Source organism: Callospermophilus lateralis, chromosome 1 (assembly GCF_048772815.1).
Source record: "Callospermophilus lateralis isolate mCalLat2 chromosome 1, mCalLat2.hap1, whole genome shotgun sequence".
Taxonomy (NCBI): domain Eukaryota; kingdom Metazoa; phylum Chordata; class Mammalia; order Rodentia; family Sciuridae; genus Callospermophilus; species Callospermophilus lateralis.
Genome location: NC_135305.1, coordinates 97,192,917 through 97,213,260, shown reverse-complemented (window position 1 = coordinate 97,213,260; position 20,344 = coordinate 97,192,917). Strand labels below are relative to the sequence as shown.

Here is a 20,344-nt window from a genome sequence, read left to right as displayed (position 1 = left end):
ACCTGGCAACATCTATAAGCCACATCTATTATAAATTAGATTTCATGAATGTATAGCTCTCATTTAGCCACATCTACTCCTGCTACTGAGCACCATGTTATACACTAGAATAAGAATACAATGGTGCCATTCCCTCCACTGTTATTGCCACTCTGATATTTGTTTGCAGAAGACTCTGGACTCTCTAATTAAGAACTTCACAAATGGTTCGTGATGGTCTTCTCAGTTTTTTTTTTTTTCTTTTGAAATAAGCTACTGGTACTTGTTAAAAACCTAGGTTCCCAGCTCTATCAGAAGCTAGAAGAGTTTTGAAAAGCCATGGGGAGTTTATATTCATGAATCAAAAATGAAGAGCTGCTTCATGAACATATCCTCTGCCTTTGAGCACATTGTCTGAACTCTGTCACCAGGGATTTGGGGCATTATCAGCGTCATTGCTCTATTACCAAATAAACCTGCTTGTCTCCATTTGCAGGTTTTAATTATGGTCCCTTTCATTGATCAAAAACTAATTTTTGTCTTTGGTCCTACAAATGTGACCAGCAGAACAAGCCCACAAGTGAGTCTGCAGTGAGCAGCACCGGCGACCCGATGCACAATAAACGGTCCAAGATCAAACCTGACGAAGACCTCCCCAGCCCAGGGGCACGGGGGCAGCAGGTAGGACACCTGGACCATTCAGTTTCCACCTTCCTGCCTGGTGTCTTTTCACGGCACTTTCTCATCCCCTGCATTGTTGGACTTGGCCATACTTACTGTGCTTGATCAAAGACCAGTTATAGAGTGAATGAATTCATTTCTCTGACTCAAAAACAAATATGAGCAACGTAGAAAGCTATGTGGGGTCTATGTTCTTGATAGATAGAACATAGACAGCTTAGGAGTTTAGGCAGCTATAGTTCAGAAAGTCAGTGATTGGATTCATTGGTTGCTGACCACAGATGTGACCAGGGTTCAGTTCTTATCCCTGACCCTGGACCTGAATTACTGAGCTCCTGCCCCAAGCATAAGCTGGAGCAGAGCTATGATATTCCCTGCACTGATCATGCTCTTCTTTCTTTGTTTTTTCCTTCTGACTTTGCTACTTCCAGGAGGGATCAAGACATGAGCTACCTAAGACTAGTTAGATTCTGTACTACTTCTAGTACTTCAGTCTCTAGCCTCTTTTGAAGCATGTGTGGGTTATACCCCAAAGACCATCTCATGAGTTCTTGTGCCTGACATGGGAAGGAGCTCAAATGTTAATATCCCAAAGTGTGGACTGGACAAGAGTCTGTATGTCCACAGAATCTGGATCTTGCTGTCATCAGGCTGCTTCAGTCCAAATCTCAAACTGCTTTGCACCAAATTTCTTCTTCAGTGAGATCTTGGAGGATGGAATGAACCAGTGATGTGGGTTTTGAAATCCATTCTCCCTCATTCATTTTGCTAGATAACCACCTTGCTGAATATACCGGAATACCTGAATAGTTTTATCATCTGGGCCTGGACTCAAATTCACAGGCTTAATAATTTCCCTGAATTCTGGAAACTTTTTTTTTTTTTTTAACACCTTGCTGGCAAGGTGCCATAGAAGACTAGAAAGGGGACTATGTCCCAGAGCATGAGGTGCTATGGTTCTTAGGCCTTGGATCACCAGCATGTCCTTGGCAACCAGAGGCTTAGACAATAAGGTGTTATCCCTTAGGGAAAAGAGACTTAGAAGTAAATTACCCTGAATTGCAAAATATAAGAATAGACAAATTAATATACTGAAAAGATTGAAAACAACCAAAGTAGAAGTACCAATCTTTGGAGTAAAAAGGCTGTATAATCTAATTTAATGACTTCTCTTATGGGTTTTGTTTTGAGTTTTTTTTAAAGATGACATTTTAGTTTGTTTTGTTGTTATTGTTGTTTGTGTATGTGGTGCTGGGGATTGAACCCAGGACCTTCTGCATGGGAGGCAAGCACTCTACCAACTGAGCTATATCCCCAGCCCTGGCTTTAACTTTTTATCATCACTGTGATTTGGGTAGTTGTCTTAAAGCACCAGTTAAAAAACTCTCCAAAGGTGTGCTTGGCAAATCTGAAAATATGCACACAAATGATTCCAGGTCTTTGACTTTGTGAGTTTACAAAACCCAGCTGATAGACCAGGATTCTGTTTTATTTTCCCTGAAAAATTACATCAGGAGGAAGACAAATCCAAATCAAATTTCTGCTTTCCCTTCTTGTCTTTCTTCCCATTGTGTCTGATTTTTTCCTCCCTCTTGCTCCCTTCTCCCAACCCCCTACCTTTTCAGGAACAGCCAGAAGGAACAACACTAGTCAAGGAAGAAGGGGACAAAGATGAGAGCAAACAGGAGCCTGAAGTCATCTATGAGACCAATTGCCACTGGGAAGGCTGCACAAGGGAGTTTGACACCCAGGATCAACTTGTGCACGTAAGTGAGCAGTGTTCAGGAACTGGGCCTTCCAACCATGTGACCTTTCCATGGAGGTCGGCTTCCCTGACCCTGCGCTGAGTCAAGTTTCTTAGCTAGCTGCGTTGCAAACTGGAGGGGGCTTTATGACTTTCTGAGAATAAAGAAAACTCTGAGCCACGGTGCTTGACCTGTTCAGTCAGCTAAAGCTTAGTGGAAAATTCAATAAAGTCTTCAATAGAGAGTGTAATGACTCTGATCCTGTAAGCCAGCAAACACTATTTTGAGTTAGCGACTTTGATGGTTATTGAGTAATAGTAAGCTGGACATGAATTATTATTAACCTTTTAACCAATTTTGATTCCCTTCCAAGACCTGGTAGCAATAGAAAAAAATGGTAGGGGTGGGATTCTATTTTTTTTTTGCCCCTCTTGCAAACCCTCACAGCCTAAGGAATATCCCTTTATTCTATGTAACAATTCCTACTCTATTGAAGTTAGGTAGACATTTGCAGTAAGTTATTCCATAATTTTTGACCTGTGGGGTTAATAGTTCCATGGAAAAGGTCGTATGTGTTTTTAAATGTTTTTAAAAACCACATGGCGGTCAGATAGAGAACTACATCTCCTACAGAACCAGGTTCAGATGTCTCTCCGGTGTATTATTTCAGATAATGTAGTGTGTGTGCGCACACGCACACACACATGCACACACATGCACGCACACACCCACTTACCCATTACCTCATTTTCCAGTACTTCCTGATACTTGACACTTTCTTGAAGGCCAGCAGAGTCTCTCTGGCAGGTAGAACCGAGGACAGCTGATGCAAAGGGGCATTTAGAGCATCCAGAATAAAAAGATACAGGCTCACACAACTTTTGTGCAGAGGTGCAAGGTTCTTAAAGCAGGGCAGCTTCTTAAGCTTTAATATGGTGGAAAATCTGACAGAGCATGTGTTGTGATTGTCTCTCTGACATTTGTGCCCACACACACACATGCACACATGTATACACACTAATACTATCCATTCTTTCACAGTAACTTTGTTTTTTTTTTTTAATTCGACACATATTTCTTGATAACTCTCTTTACTTAAACATTGAAATTATAAAGCCCCTCTGACATGTTTCATGGGTTGCATGAGCTCTTTTTAAACATTTGTCCATTATTTTTATTCCCTTGTTTTGATCCTCTCTGAAAATAATTACAAGAAAAGCAAATGGCAATAAGAGCAACAAAAGTAAAATAACCAATTCAGACCACTTATATTCCAGGCCTTGCTCTGTGCTCAAGGACCTAAGAAAGGACATTCTTTCATCCTAACCTTCTTTCTCACGTGATTGGTGGTGTGATGTAGCAACCCCTCTTTGTGTCAGCTTAGGACAGCACTTTTTCTCTAACCCCAATCTTCTTCTTGTTTGTATTTGTTTTTTTTATTTTCTTACATTCTTTTATATTAGTGCATTATAATTATGCATAATAGTTGGGTTCATTTTGACAAATACATGCACAGAATTGTATTTACTCCATTTCAATACCTGGTGTCCCTCTCTTTCCCTCCTTTTTTCCCTCCATTCTCCTACCTCTCCTCTACTGGTATTCCTTTCACTCATTTATTTGTTTTTGATTGGTGCCTTATAGATACACGTAGAGGTGGAATTCACTGTGTTATACCTATATAATGCATGAAGTCTGAAAGTGTGTCTTTTGCAACTTAGCCCACCCCATATAATATATCCCATTGCAGTTATGTAGTTGTTTAAATATACGGATTGCCAGGTTATGAGAAATGTTATATTCAGGGTGTTTTGAGGATTTAGCATGACATTAGCAGTTTGTCCCCCTCATTTCTTTTTAATCATGTCTCTTTGTAATCATATGGAAAGAATGATAGCTTTCTCAGCACAGATGAAAACTGGAAAGTCAACTGTTTTTAATTCAGGTGTATTTCCTCATGTTTTTCATGAACATGATTTGACGTTTTTCTATTTAGTTTGATGCAAATATTGTTTTTAAACAGCCTGACTTAATCACTCTTTGTTCTTTCAGACCACCTTAAGGAAACCACAAAGACATTGTAATACTAAAGGGGAGAGGGAGTATTTTTTTTAATAAGGAGATAGTCTCATATGCCATTAATATAATGAATAAATGAAGAAAATCATTTGTGTCAAAGCTGCTGTTACAGAAAAGATGGGTGCTGTGCTGCTTGATTTTAAAAATATCCTTCTGAGCGTCTGGGGGTGTAGCTCAATGGTAGAGTACATGTTTAGCATGTACAAAGCTCTGAATCAGATCCCTAGCACCAGGGAAAAAAATCTTCCTAAGGGTCTGAGGGATGACCAAGTCTCAGCATGCTTTTTTGGAGTGTAAGTCATTGTAGTTTCCAAAGAGCACTGTGTTCCTGTGATTAATTATCAAATAAGTTTACATTTAAAATGAACTGAGCTTCTCATGATAGGTTGGGCTTAGGGTAACATTTTTAGAGTGTGATAGAAGCTTAACCCTTTAACTGCCCAGATGTGAAAGTACTTCAAAAACCTTGAATATTGCAAGTATTTGTAGTTAAGCTAGTGACAAAAGGTCCCTATGGTGTTTGCCTAGAGATATCTGAATTGTTTTAAGGGATGGCTGTTTAAACTGCAAAGTGAATGATTATCACGTTTTCTATTTTATGGAAACTGTGTTTAAAAAATAGGAATGTAAATATAAACAGTGGATTTTCCTTTTTTTCCAAGTCAGTTGGAAGAAATTCATGTCAGGATTAGAAAAAAGTCCTATGTGTTATCTTTATGATATTAATTTTAGTCTGAGCTAAATTATATGAGTAGGTAAACTTAATTAAATGAATTACAAATTATAATTTAAATAAAGACACTAGCTCATATCACTTATAATCCACCTTTTTTTATAACTTTATTTTACTTATTTTTTTTATGTGGTACTGAGGATTGAACCCAGTGCTCAAACATGCTAGGCAAGTGCTCTATGACTGAGTTACAATCCCAGCCCATATTCCATCTTTTACTCATGTTGGAAGTGTGAAAATTCCAAATTTGTGTATTTAAATTGATTTCACATTGTGTGGCGCTCAGGTTCCTTACTGCTCATAGGGTATCTGGTAGCATTAGTGGTGGCCTGGGATAGAATAGGTGCTTTCAATTTTGTTCATTGAAGGAATAGCTACTTCAAGTCCACCTAATTACTTTGGTGGCAGATGGAATAAATACCAGTTACAAAGCTCACATTTTTTTAGGGACCGGGGAAGCATTAACCCTTTCTATTCCCATGGCTTTCCTTGGAGAGAAAATGTTCCCTGAATTAGTTGATTTTCATGCTACATACAACCAAGAGGCAAGGTGTTAAACCATTCTGATGCTCTGCCTTATTTATAGCCATGACCCATTCTTTTTCCCCCTCTTACAGTTAATAGAAAGATTCATGATTCTTCATGGTTGTCTATCTAGTGTCTGACAGTCCCGACTGCCTGCTAAAGCAAGTCACTATCTATAATTGATATCCTTCCGTGGAATAGGGTGCTGGCTGCAATTGAAGGGCTTTGCTGAAAGCTCTTAAATCCTGACAAGTTCTCCCCTTGTTCTGGTTCAGTCGCTGAGCTGCACGGTTGGAATTCCAGAGTTATTTGAACTTGGTGCAAAAGGGAGACATGTGTTTCACATTAGCAAATCACAAAGTTGAAGAAGAGAATTAGGAACTTGGCTGACTTTGCCTGCCAGGTAGTCTCATTTCCAGTGTAATGCACTCCATGTACTCTTGAAAAGATTACCTTGTCCATTACTGTCCGAACAGATGGGCTGAATATTGCCTCCCCTTCTCTTTCCCTTTATTTCAAGCCCTTCTCCTTCTCCAGTGTGTGTTTATTCTAGGTTTGCTGATGGTGCCTTTATCACTGGGATGTTTAATTAATTTCTCTTCGAGCAAGATAATTATAATTGGGCTTTGTTGCTCTTAAGCTAGTATTAAGTTTGCCATAAATTTACTTTTAAGAGGCTAAGAAATTTTATATATATAAATATGTGTATTATACAAATATATATGTATATATATACACACACACACATATATTTTTCTTTTTGTTAACCAGGTTTTTCTTGTACATTGTCCCTTCCTTGATGTCAGTTAAAATAACAGCAAGAAATACATAGGAGTAGATGGTAAAAACATTAATTTCAAGCACATTTGATTAAGACCCAAGTTTAATATCCATTCATCAAGATTCCATATTGTCTCTTCCCTTGACCTCTGAAAGACACGTATGTTAACATCTCAAAATAAGTTTAAGTCCACATTTTTCTTCAGTTTTAAGTTAACTAGACTCTTTGTGTCTTTGTACATTACATTACGAAAGACTTGAATCTGAAATTTGTTTCTGAAAATCTTACAGTGTCAGTTCACAAAGCAATATTTGGTTTGGGCTTTGGTTTTCCTGTGTTATTATGCAAAGAAACTCAGCCTGGCTTCTCACATGGATGAAAGAGGCTATAGGCCTTGCTGAGATCCATCTCCCTCATGTTTTAATTTTGTCATAGACCTAAGTTCTATTTTTTGATTCTTTGATGGTTAAAGTAGCATAAATTCATCTCAGGTACTCTGAAACTTGCACATTTTGGTCCTGAATGACTCTGGGCCTCTATCAGTGTTTTGTAAGGTTTCTTAAATAGGGAAAAAAGGAATAAATGCAAAGGATATGCGTCTTAGAGTGGAGTCCCCACTGCTAGGTGCCTCATTATACTGGAAAACATCATTGTTGACATCTGAAAAAGTAAAAATAGCATCATCACCATACATACCTCTTACCCACCTGTTTGCTATCTCCCCACAATGTTTTGCTCTCACTTTCAATAATTCAGACCTCTATTTCTGTTTTAAAAGTAACCTATAAAATTATTCTTACTGGTCTTCAAAAAGTCATATTATTTCAATGGTTTTATTTCTTACCCTGATCCCCTGCAGAGTAACCTTACAGAGGACCATGGTAATTATACTGGGGAATGCTGTCTTCTCTTTGTACAGCAGAACTACAGAGAACGTGAGAGCACCCAGCTTCAATTGGGTGGCATTTAAGTCACTATAATCCTCCATTTGTATCTTTTTAGCATGATGTCAAAAATTCCCCTTTTTGTAGAGTGATTAACCACCTACTTGGATTTTAAATGCTTTCAAGGCTGAAAATTTTGATCTCTAAAAGCATGTTAAAGTTTCTTTTATCCAAAGAATACAGTTATAATCACCTTTGCTGCCATTTGGAAACAAATTGTATACACTGGCAGCATGATCAGCAGCATGAAAATGAAGAGCTTTCTTTTTAATATCATAGAGATTTAGATGTAAAGAAAGCACATCTAATTTGTGAAGAATTGATGTATCCGTAGAAACCTGAGGAAGAGTTACAACGTGCAGACATTATTTTCATATTAATACCATGATCCTAAATTTGCATTTTAAATGTTTTCCATCTAATTTTGATCCTTTTGCTAAAGTGGCATTGTACATCCTTACCTAAGAGAAAATTGGGTTTAAGATGTGATAGGGGCCTCAGATATGAGGCAGAAATTAGTTTTATGTGCACATAAAACCTAAAATGAATGAGTGGAGATTTTGATCTTATTTTCCTGTACATGGAGTTGCCAGTTAATTTAGTTACTCTAATTATTTGGAAACATGGCATATAAAATATAGACGTAAGAACTACCAACTTCAAAGCCATCCTTTGACAATTTTGCCTTAAGGGTCACATTCTTTGTAAAGTTGCTGACTAAATTGCACCTGCAGAAATTGTTCCCATGAAAAGACACTCAGAAGATGGGGCTGGGGCCAGGGTGTGAGGGTTGTGTGGTCCACCAGCTACCCCCCCCCACCCAAGACCCAGCTGGAATTCTGAGTGGCAGCCCCATCTCTGCCCTGACTCTTGGGATGACCTCCATGGAACCATTTGACCCTTTCGAACGTTATTTTCTCACTTATCATACTGTGAAACAGCCGTGAAAATAAACGCTGTCCCCAACGTCCAAGGCCAAGAAGAGATCACATGCAGGAGGCCTAATGAGAAACAGACAGAGGGTCTAAACGAGGTCACTTCATCTCTGGTTGTTTTATGTGTTTGTTTTTTGCAGGGTTGATGGGGGAGGAGGGTGGATTTGTGCTGTCGGTCTTTGTAGCTTCTGTGTGTTAGCTCTAAGGCTTATTTTATATAATTGCTAAACTGGGACACACTTCACTGAAGCCAAGAGACCCCCTTCTCTTCCAGTGTGTCTGATGAATGGACCTTGGCCAAGACACTACCCCTCCTTGAACCTCAGTTTTAATCAAAGCAAATGAAGGTGTTGAATTGAATAGTCTTTAGGGGTAAGGATGGCAAACAGGTTTCATCTCAAGTTCCATATTGGCTGGCAGCTAGCGTGAGTGCTGTGCTGAGCTCTCCCTTTCCTTTCAGTATGGGAGGAATGGTGGAAATGGATGGGGGGAGACACTGCAGTCTGTTATAGTTAACTGCCCCTGGATGGAGCTTAGGGAAGAGGCAGTGTATAGTTACTTTCTTCTATTGGTTCATGCATTGTATCCCTTATAGAATATTTCATCAAAATGTTCATTGAATAAGTGTTTTCTGGGCTGGGGTTGTGGCTCAGTGGTAGAGCGCTTGCCTAGCATGTGTGAGGCACTGGGTTCGATTAGAGCGCTTGCCTAGCAGGTGTGAGGCACTGGGTTCGATTCTTCAGCACCACATACAAATAAGTAAAATAAAGGTCCATCAACAACTAAAAAATATATTTTAAAAAAAAGGATAAGTGTTTTCTCCATCAAAGAAGCATTTTCCTACTGAAAGTTTTTTTTATTAGTTCTGACTGATACTGTAGGTAGACCCTGGATTCTGCCAGTAATTAGTCTTCCTTGACATTGGGTATGAACCCACTTTATACAAGAGGGAGTCATGGTCACTTTGGGCTATGCTCATTTAAATATACTTGCCTACAGCAGATTGCTAGCATAATGTACATATAGTCTCTTTATGTTTATTAGGAAAAGTAGGAGCTAACTTTATCAAATTAGCTGTTGATTCAATAGCTCTTCACTGGAAGACTTGCAGAGCCCTGGCAGGTGCCCCAGTGAATTGATGACACCTGCATGGTCCTCTCAGGCCCAACATTTGGAGTGAGCAATTAAAAGCATGATATAGACCCTCAAGCACTGGTCTAAAATAAGAACATAAAACCATAGAAACAATATGAGACAAGACATCATGAAGCCTTCACTGTATAGTTGAGAATCTAGGACTTAATATAGGGATGAGTTCATAAGAGAAACCAGAAAAGTTTATGGAAAATAGGTAGGGAATATGGGTAGGAGCAAAGCGAATCATATTGATAAACTTTTGAGGCCTGATTGTTATTCTTGTTATTCTTTATAAGATGAAATAGCTCCTGATCTAAAAGAACACTTTTGCTTACCACTGTTACCCCACAGCAGTCCAATGTGAGTTTCAAAGCTGACAGACTTTGTTCATGGCCTGCTTTCCACCCTACGGATCATGTTGACCTTCTGATCCTCAGTTTCTTTGTCTGTGAAATAAGCATAATAATAGTATTGGACTCATAAATTAGTCAGGGAATTAGTGAAACAATATTCTACTCAATAAAATGTTAGTAATTTTTCTTATAAAAAGAAAAAATGTAGTGATTTAGAGGCTGTTATATCCAAACATGCTACCTGTCAAAAAAGGTTTAGGTTGGTATTCAGATAGTGTTTTGGTTGGCACAATAGCATAAAATTAATATGTGCATAAAGATATTGACTGGGGCTCCAGTTCGTGAAACCCTCTGAGATAAAAACTGGGGTGGTCCTCTGTTCCCTTCTTGTTCTCAATTGTGCTGTGCTGAGATTCAGAGTCTCATTCTCTCTGTGTATTCTGATGTCCTGATGTAATTCTCTCCTGAGTGATAAGCCTCAACCAAAATGTCTCAGCCTTAGCACACTGGGGCCAATCATTCTGTTGTGGCAACTGCGCTGTGTCCTTGGCCTCTGCCAATTAGATACCAGTTGCATCTCTCCCCCATTGTGACAACCAAAACTATCTCCTGACATTTTCAAGAGTCTCCTGGGGATCAAAATGGCCTTTAGTTCTGCCATAAAGTTCCTCTTCCTGTGTGTGTAAGTGTGTGTGTGTTTGTTGGGGTGGGTGTAAGATCATACATATGAATAGAATATATGTCACATATATTTATAGTCTCTAACATTTTATTCATACACTTGTGATTAAAGAAGCAATTTCTCAGCTTAAATGTTCAGATTAAAAGAAAGATGACTTGATTTAAGTCTCTATCAAAAGGCTATTTAAATATATGTATGTAGGGGGTGTGTGCATGTGTGTGTAAATTGGCAGAGTTTAATTCAAAAACCATATTTGCCAAGGTTAGCCACTCAGTAGTTCCCAGCAAGACCTGTAACCAGCTAAGCCCTTTTTCTTGGTGGAGGAACACCATAGTTATTTCTTCTGCAACCCAAGGGAAGTCATTCAGACTCCAGCTTCTGAGATCATGGAAAGCAGAGCTGGAGATCAGGCTCATGACTTGACATAGAACAGAGCTCTGGGATCTGAAAGCAGTTTTCTCATTCACAAATTTTTTGAAGATTGAGGGGACATTTAGGTTTTTCTGATATTAGCCATATACTGCCAGGGTAAAGTTGTTATTGTTTTTGTTGTTCTTGTTGTTGTTTGATTTTTTGTTTTTTCCCTAGAACACCTGACATCAATGAAAAGTCTATGTATAAGCTAAGACCTTAAACTTAAGCCACCCCACCTAGTCACCCAAAACCTCACTAGCAGTCATCAGCTAGTGGAGGTTTAGAGAGAATTCTGGATAGTGTGTTGGAAATCTTATTTCTACTTTTGCTAAACACTCTACAACTTCAGTCCCACTTTCTTATCTGTAAGTTTATGGGATTTTTATTTTGTTTTGTTTGTAAAGCTAGAATGACGTCTTATAATGGAAATGCTATATAAATTTGAGAATATTATTCAAACACAAGGAAAAATAGAATCTATAAGTAGTACTAATAAACTCAATTGAAGAGTGGAGAGACTAAGGAGACTTTTTATGAAAGTTAAATTAAATAGTAGGAAGTATGCCATTAATTCAAGACTGCAGATTTCCTATCTGTGGCTGGTCCTGCTTGCTATAACACATCACCACCTAGTGGCTGCTACACAAATTGCAGGCATAGTGTCTGGAAGTAAAAAGCCTCATGCTAGACCTAGAAAGCCTGGACCTAAAGCAGTGGGGAGAACAAGACCTAACACATACACACACACACACACACACACACACACACACACATATTTCATGTCTGTCCCTTTGGGTAAAAGCAACCCACATGTAAAGTCTTTAGGAATACTGTAGATGTACAAGCAGGGCAGTGGGGAAACAAATAAGGAAAAGATGCAGAAGATGGAATGAGAGAAGGGTCTTATAGATATTGAATTTGAGCAAGGTTTTCAATAAGCAGGTGGATTTAAACAGGAAAGACCATTGCAGGGAGGTGTTGAGTATTCTATGTTGAGAAGACAATAGAAAGGAGTTAATTCTATAGGAGAATTTTATGTATGATTATGATAATATAATAAAAGGCTGGGGTTTTTGACATTTCCTTGGATTAGAAATGTAAGTATAAAATTGATTCATTTGATGCTGTTTGGTTTAAGAATGGTAAGTTATGCAATTAGGGCAGAGCCAAAGTGTATCTGTCTGGAAGGCCTGAGGACAATGGAGGTAAGATTTGAAGAACATTGTTCTTGGGGATGGGATTGCTAGACTGGTAGTTTAATGTCTATTCCAGATGGAGTAAGGAGAAGCAAATGTTTTTGGCGAGTGGAATGGCTTGAGCCACAGTGATCTTTAAAAATATCTTGAACTGATTTTTGCAGAGCCCCAGTAACCATAAGTACAATATATTAAACAGGGCTTGTGTGTGATGGAGCAGGGTCAGACATGAGACCTCCAGTGGAAATTCTTTAGTTATTTTTAAGAATATGGAAGTATGAATCACAAGAATGGGATCCTAATTAGAATAAGTTATACTCCACATATGTATAAAATGTCCAAATGTACTCTATTGTCATATGTATCTAAAAAGAGCAAATAAAAAATAAAAATTAAATAAACCTTTAGGGTTAAGCTTCATCTTGAACTTTAATGTTACATAATTAAAAAAAAAGGATTTGGAAGTACAATTTAGAGATGTTTCACAATTACAGTTTTGGCAATTAATATGGATATTGTAGAAGAAGTTCAAAGAGAAGTTAGAATTTTTCTGGGTTGCTGGCTGAGCCTTGTTTGAGTTGGTTTTGTGCATGGAATCACTGTCTCTTACTTGTGTGATCTCAGGTTCATTATTTAAGGGTTGTAAGATTCTGTTGTCACTCTTAAAGTAGGTTTATCAGCAAATATGGTGGCACACACCTATAATCCCAGTGAACTCCAGTCTGAGGTAGGAGGATTTCAATTTTGAGGCCAGTCTGGGCAAGTTAAGTAAGACCCTACCATAAAATAAAAAATAAATAAATAAAAAATAAAAAGAGCTGGGGATGTAGTCCATGGTAGAGCACCCCTGGGTTCAATATCACAAAATAAGATAATAAATACCAGGTAAACTAGATTATCGAAGTTTGGGTGAGAGAATTATCTCTGACAATTTCTGGAAATTGCCTGCTGGAGCACTAGTCAAGATTTTAGAGCCAGTGAGTAATGGTTTCATTGGGATTATTATCATCGTCCCTTTTTCATTGTTTGGTTTTCTTGGTGTGCCTTGTTTCCTAGTTATGAATACATAACCTTGAGTTCCAAACATGTCTTTCTAATCAGGATGACAAAACTGGACCAGCTGTCTCCTGTTACATCTGCAGGATTCCTCTAGCATTGCTCGTCGTCTTGTTTGGTCCCTCCTGCCTACCTTCATGGACTTGGCATTTCTTTGGGTGTTACCTTGTGCTTCAGCATACGTGATGTGTCCCCGGGAGCTTCCCAGGACAAGAGGGAGAGCCCTGGTTCACAAGAAGCGGGTCTTCCTAGTGGCTTTTCTTAAAGGTCGTGAAAGTTCTCATACCTTCTTCCTCTGGCGCAGTTTTCACTGCAAGATAAAGTAGTCAAGCTGCAAATGAAACACAGCCCTCACTGTATCCCTCCTTGTGTTTAGCAGAGATAAACTTCAGTGGAGTCTCAGTGCTGAGCCATTTGGCTTCTGGCAGCAGCTTTAATTGGTAAAATGCAGATTTTTTTTTTCTTGATCAAGAGGGGATTATTCTTGTTATCAGTCCAGAGCATCTTATTTCAAGATGAAAAGCCTTTGCGGAATTACAGATGCCAGCGCTTGTACAAAGCTTTTTTGGCGATTGACAACTCAAAGAGAAAGTATGATTTATTAGCCTATAATGGCTAACCCTGAGCAATGGTCTAGGTCCTACTGATTTGTGAAATTGCTTAATGTGAACTGCCTTTTTATGCCACTCAAGCCCCAGGTTACGCAAATAAACGTAAAGTCTACATTACATGAAATGGTATGGGAGAGAGAAAACGAAAAAGGTGGGGCGGGGGAGGGAAAAGGTGGCTTCTAAAATCCATCTTGGTGGTGCCTTTTACAGTAGTTTGGCTGATAAGCCGGCAGAGGAAAGATTAATAACGAGGCTTGTTGCTATCAGTACCTGCTTGTCGATTCTCTGTAACAGGGCTGTCTGTTCAGCATGGAAATTATTGATTAAATAAAAATTGCTATTAGATTGTGATGTGATCCATAATCACAAACAATGGTGGACATTCCTCTTTTAGATCCTCAGCCATGCATCAACTTGTTTCTTTTTTCCCCTTGCTGTAATTTATATTGCGCTGACACTTGGGCTCATTAGGTTTATCCTTTCTGCTCCGAGGCATGTGACCTGCAGGAGGTGGGGGAGGGAGGGAGGGAGGAGACAAGGACAGCCCTGGGCAGGGCCTGGCCAGCGTATTCCCTGGGCTAGAGTAAAGACAGAGTGGCTGAGTACACATAGCAGGAAATGGACCATTTTGGACATTTTAAAGTGGCATTTCACACACCCAGGTTGTACAGCCCTCACCTCAAATTCCAGAACATTTTCACTACCCACAAAGCAACTTGTACCCACTAAATAGCCACCTCTTGTTCCCTCTCTCCGAGGCCCTGAAAATCACTAATCCACTTTCTATCTCTGTGGATATGTCTAGCCTGGATATTTCTTATAAGTGGAATCACATAATCTGGGACCTTTTGTGTCTGCCTTTTTTCACTTTGCCTTATGATCTCAAAGTTCATTCATGCGATGGCATAAGTTCTTTATTCCTTTCGTTTGCTTGAATACTATTCCATTGAGTGTCTCCCACTACATTTTGCTTATTTAAGCACTTGAATTGGGATGAGCATTAGGGCTGTTTCGACCTCTTTGCTCTTGTGTCGTTATGAACATTTCTGGATGCGTTTTGGCTTGAATACCGTTTTCAGTTCTTGTGGATATAGCCCTAGGAGTGGGATTACTATGTCCTTATGTTAACTTTTTTGAGAAACTGCCAAAGCTGTGGTGGGTTTTAAGCTGTCCTCTTCAGGCTCTGCCTTCTCAGGTGGTGTTGCCTCCAACTTCATCAATCCCCTGGAAGTACTCCCCATCATTCCTGCCTCAGCACTGCATGCTCCCCTGGGAGCAGTCAAGTGAGCTGTGCAGGACCTTGTGTTGCTCCCAATCGAGGGTCACACAGGCATCACCTGGTAGTAAGCTTCATACCTCTGCTGTGGCCATTTTTTCCCAAACAGGCTAGGACTGTTGAAAAAACAGAAAGAGTATTCAGAAAAATAGATCTAATGGGCTTAGACAAAATAGACGGATAGGTTGACCGAATTGTATTTCTTTTTTTAAATATGTTTTTTTTTAATTTTTAAAAAGTACATTTTAATTTTTAATTGGTACATAGTAAAGTATATATCTATGGGGTGCAGCTTAACATTTCAATACATGTAAATGATGTGTAATGATGAGGTCAGGGTAATTGAAAAAATCTATCCCCTTAGATACATATTATTTCTTTACACCATAAACATCCAGAATCCTCTCTACTAGCTGTTTTGAAATATTCAATTAGTTGTTGTCAACCATAGTTATCTTATTGTGCTACCAGTGGCAATTCTGATGAATGGGATTGTACTTCTTGCTCTGCTCAGTAAAAATGGGCATAATGCTTTTACAGTAGCTTCTTTGTGTGTCCTCCTTATCATACAACCATCTAGGACTGAATGTGTTGACTCCAGCTAAATCGTAAACTCAAGAACAGGCACCTGTTCTTTGCTGTTGGAGTCAGTATAATAATGATTATACTAAACTGAAAGCTGGGAGCAACACTTGGAGAAGGCTAAGATTTTGCAACTGGAAACTCCACACTAGGTTTCCACTTCTACCCTCTACTCCCACAGCTCACTTTATTTAGTAGTTTCACTTGAAGCTTTATTTCTTCAAAGGCAGAGAAGCAAAAATGAGACTTTTCTAGGGGGAAATAGCTAGCAAATCAGCCCCATGATCCTTCACACAGTAACAGCTATCCAGGCACCATTCAGAGTAGGAAGCTGAGCTTCACAGTGAGCCCAGCTGAATATTAAAAGACCTTAGAGAAGATGCTTCAAGGGATTTAGGGTCACTCAAGAAATGCACTCGGAGCAATCATGAATTATCTAAGAAAACAAACATAAAAGCCTGGTGTGTTTATGCAATACTGTATTCTCAGCGACTCAAGAGGCTAAGGAAGCAGGATGGTAAGTTCAAGACCAGCCTCAGCAACTTAGCAAGGTCCATATGAAAATAAAAAATAAAAAGAGCTGGCAATGTGGCTCAATGGTAAAGCACCCCTGGGTTCAATCTCCAGTGGAAGGAAGGAAGGAAGGAAGGAAGGAAGGAAGGAAGGAAGGAAGGAAGGAAGGAAGATATGTATGAAAGATGGAAAATGAATGCATACAAATAAGAAAGAAGTGGTGACACGGACTTACCCAATCACTGGTGCTGCAGAGGCATGTTGATCACCACAACAGGGGCTACCCTGGGATCCAGGAAAGGAGAGGCCCCATGCCTTGGAACTAATGGTTTAGAATGGACATGGCAGTGAAAGCAAGCCACTCACTTCCTACTGTCTCTTCTTGTCTTTTGTATTTGAGTAAACACTCATTTGTTAATGCCTTGATTAATTTGGAACAAGGGTCTGGAGGATACAGCCAAGATCTTCATGAGGCCCTCTGTGGGTTTTCCTTCTAGAAAAAGGGGAGGGGTTAACAGGAAGACGAGAAAGTGTGCCTTTCTAATTGAAATGAGGGAGTCAGACAAATGAGATCAGAGGCCAACTGAGTAGCAACATCTCTCTAGCAGATAGGATTCTCTGATCCCAGAGGATTGAGATTCCTTACAAATCAAACCATGAACCAATAAAAGAAATCTTTGATCAATGATCAAAAATGGGTGAGGTGCTAGAAGATGAAAGGTGGTAAATGTCATTCTGTTCTATCAGGGGGACAAGAAAATGAATTCTGAAAATTATATAAGCAGAGACTTTCAAGTCATTTCTGGAAAAAAAAAACTATAGTTTTGTTAAAAATGTGGTGTCCTATTACAAGATAAAATAGTAATAAGTGGAACCCTCTTGGTTCACCAAGAAATAGTCACTCTGGACCCAACTGATGTTTTCTTTGACAATATCATTAGACTGATTGGTCAGGGAAATGCAGTAAATATGATACATTGAGACTTCAGCAAAAACATTTTATACGCTGCTGTGACCAAGGCAGAGAAAGATGGTGGTGCAAACAGCAGCTTCGAGATGTAGTCCTTGGATGGATGATAAGGTGTGGCTTGGCATCATCAAGGGAGCTGCTTCTGGCTGCACACAGTGTTGTTGGGCTTGGCCCTCAGCCCTGGATTGCCTAACAAATTATGTGTTTGTTTCCAGGACATGGTTGTGGAGGATGATTGTCATCAAACTTGTTGATGATAAATTTTCATAACCAGTTAATAACTGAATCAGGCTCCTCAAAGATCTTGGAAAATCAAAACACTAAAATGGTACCAAGGAGATTAAAGGTTATGATAATAAGATATAGGGCCTTTAATTATATGCTCACTATTATTAGGTGTTATGGTTTAGATGTGAGGTGTCCCCCAAAAGCTCATGTGTGAGACAATACAAGAATTCTTACAATGACATGATTAGATTAAGAGGTATAGTTAGTCAGTGGATTAATCCACTGATATGGGTTAACTAACTGGGTCATAACTCTGGACAGGTAGGGTGTGACTGGGTAGGTCACTGGGGTTGTGCTTTTAGGGTATATGTTTTATCCCTAGTGAGTGGAGCTCTCTCTGCTTCCTGGTTGTTTTGTCCTGAGCTTCTTCCCTCTGCCATACCCTTCTGCCATGATGTTTTGCCTCACCTAGGGCCCAGACCTGTGGTGTTATCCAACTGTGGACTAAACCTTGGAAACTGTGAGCCAAAATAAACTCTTTCTTCTCTAAATTGCTCTTGTCAGATATTTAGTTTACAGCCATGAAAAAAACTGACTAAAATCTAGACGATGGGATTTGCCACCAAAACTAGCCAATGGGAGTCTCAGCTACAGAAACTGAAATACACTGTTAGAATCATGCTCAAGTAATTTCTGGAAAATACTACTTAGCCTACCTCTCCACATTCTAAAAATATACTGAGTGATAGTCATTGGATCAGGTAGAGAAATAGCCCAGCAAACCTTGGTAGAGTGGTTGGTAGAACCGGGGAAGAGAAATTGGGGGATTTGAGGGCGGACCTATGCTGAGTGGAGGTCATGATAGCTGCCTTCTGGCATTAGAAGGTAGTCAACATTCTTATGGAAGCTGGATCTGGCTTGTTCTCAGTGTGTGGATCATAGATCATGCGTGGAAACCACAGGCAGACAGACAGAGGTTTGCTGTAAGGAAAAACTAAACACTGAGAGCTGGCCACTCTGCTATCCCCGGTAAAAGGGAGTTCCAGTATTAGAATGTGAGGTATTTAAATTGGGCAGTCCTAGGTTCAGGGAACCGAAAGGTAATCCAGAGCATCCAGTGGGTTGCTGGACTCAATGAACTGTCACCCCTTCTCAAACTTGAGGGAAATATTTTTATCCTGTCAAAGTTTTTTCTCGAAAGCCAATTCACGCGTGTGTTCAAAGGAGGGACAGGTTAGCATTTGTTCTCACAAAAACATAATGACATCATTTCAGTTTTATAACATGTCCAACAGTCTTTCCTCTATTTTCCTCTCCCATCTAGTTCAAGATTTCTTTCTTTCTGTCTATTTAAAAAGTTTCGGTTATAGAATAAATTACTAATTAGTAAAACCAATTACACTGACATGCTATCAGAGAGGCTGAGGCCTGCATTCCTCAGGTAACAAACCAGCTAAGAGTTGAGTGTTCTGACATTTCTGCTTTTCCTTGTACCCCAGAACTACCTTGGGTCCCCAAAATTCTTGAGGGCTGAGGGTGTAGCTCAGTGACAGAGCACTTGCTTAGCATATGTGAGGCACTGAATTTGAGCCCCAGCACCACAAAATTTAAAAAGGGTGGGGGGGGGCGGTGGATTGAGCTCAGGGGCACTCGACTACTGAGTCTCATCCTCAGCCCTATTTTGTATTTTGGTTAGTGTCAGGGTCTCACTGAGTTGCTTAGTGCCTTACGTTTGCTGAGGCTGGCTTTGAACTTTTGATCTCCTGCCTCAGCCTCAGCCTCCTGAGCCACTGAGATTGCAGGCATGCACCACTGCTCCTGACTTGCCCTAAATCTTTTATATGAAATTTCTCTTAGAATTTTTTTTTATCAGAAACCAGTCTTGATGGCTGAGTATTTTATATCCTATATACTTTATTCTGAGATCCTTTCGTAAGTGCTAATGTTAAACCCATTGAGAGGTAAAATAATCAACTACTTTGAGAATAGTAGAAAAGGGATTTAGTGGATCCTCATGTTGGACCTGTGGAACCTAGCAACACCCCCACACCCTGAGAAGTGGCCCGACACTATTATTATTTTTACGGTCAGTGTGCTTTTATCAGAAATTCCTGAAAAGTGTTAATAAACTTAGAGGTTGAGAAGTGAATAAAAGAACCAAGGAAGTTCTTTAATTATTAAAGAGTACTTTGTGAAATGGTCTTACTATTTTTCCTTTAACCTGTCCCCTTTAGGAATTCTGGGTCAGAAATGTCTTCCCTGAGGAACTCGGGGGTCTACCTGTCTGGTTCGCTTGAAGGAATCAATGTTTCCTTTGGGATAACCCAATCCCAGCTTGGGAATGAATGTAACTGACCCCAGCCACACAAATCACGAGTTTTCGTTCTCTTTGGAACCTTTTTGGCCGGCCCTTTAAAATATCTGCAAGAGTACAAATGGGAACTCACACACCCTATACCTAAGTATTTAGAAGCTGTAAAACAGGATAACAAACTATTAAATAAAATGCTTTATACTTTAACCTTGTCAATCAACAAGGTCCTGCCTAATGACTGGGGTGGTCAGGTTTCAAAGGGAAGTCTTAGCCTTCTCAGAGTTCAGTGCAGGAATGTGAGGACAGGCATTTTCTGCTTACTGGCTTCTCTTCCTACTCCTGGCTCTGGAGAGGCGTGGAGAAGCTGACTTTTATATCTGCCCTGCATGTCGCTACCCCTCCGTAGCTTGACCTAGCACACCTAATGGGCACGATGGTGGGGTTTGTTTTCAGAGGAGGGAACTTAAGAAGAGTCCTGTCCATGTGCTGGCAGCAGGCTCAGTTTCTGTTTGACCCAGTCATTCCAGTCTCAATTGTTCATAATGTCCTGCAGAAGCAAAGTTGAGCTCGAGGTCTTTTTGTCTGCTCATCCCTGGTGGGGAGGCTCTTG

At 39.7% G+C, this 20,344-nt stretch overlaps 1 protein-coding gene across 1 annotated transcript in view; it reads left to right on the top strand.

Annotated features, from left to right (window-relative positions):
- Gli3 (GLI family zinc finger 3) overlaps positions 1 to 20,344 on the top strand; it is a 257,609-nt gene that overhangs the window by 190,933 nt on the left and 46,332 nt on the right. Inside the window, exons 8-9 of the mRNA XM_076864152.2 lie at positions 547 to 660; positions 2,286 to 2,426. Coding sequence (XP_076720267.2) covers positions 547 to 660; positions 2,286 to 2,426 — 255 coding nt within the window. The remainder of the gene's footprint in view (positions 1 to 546; positions 661 to 2,285; positions 2,427 to 20,344) is intronic.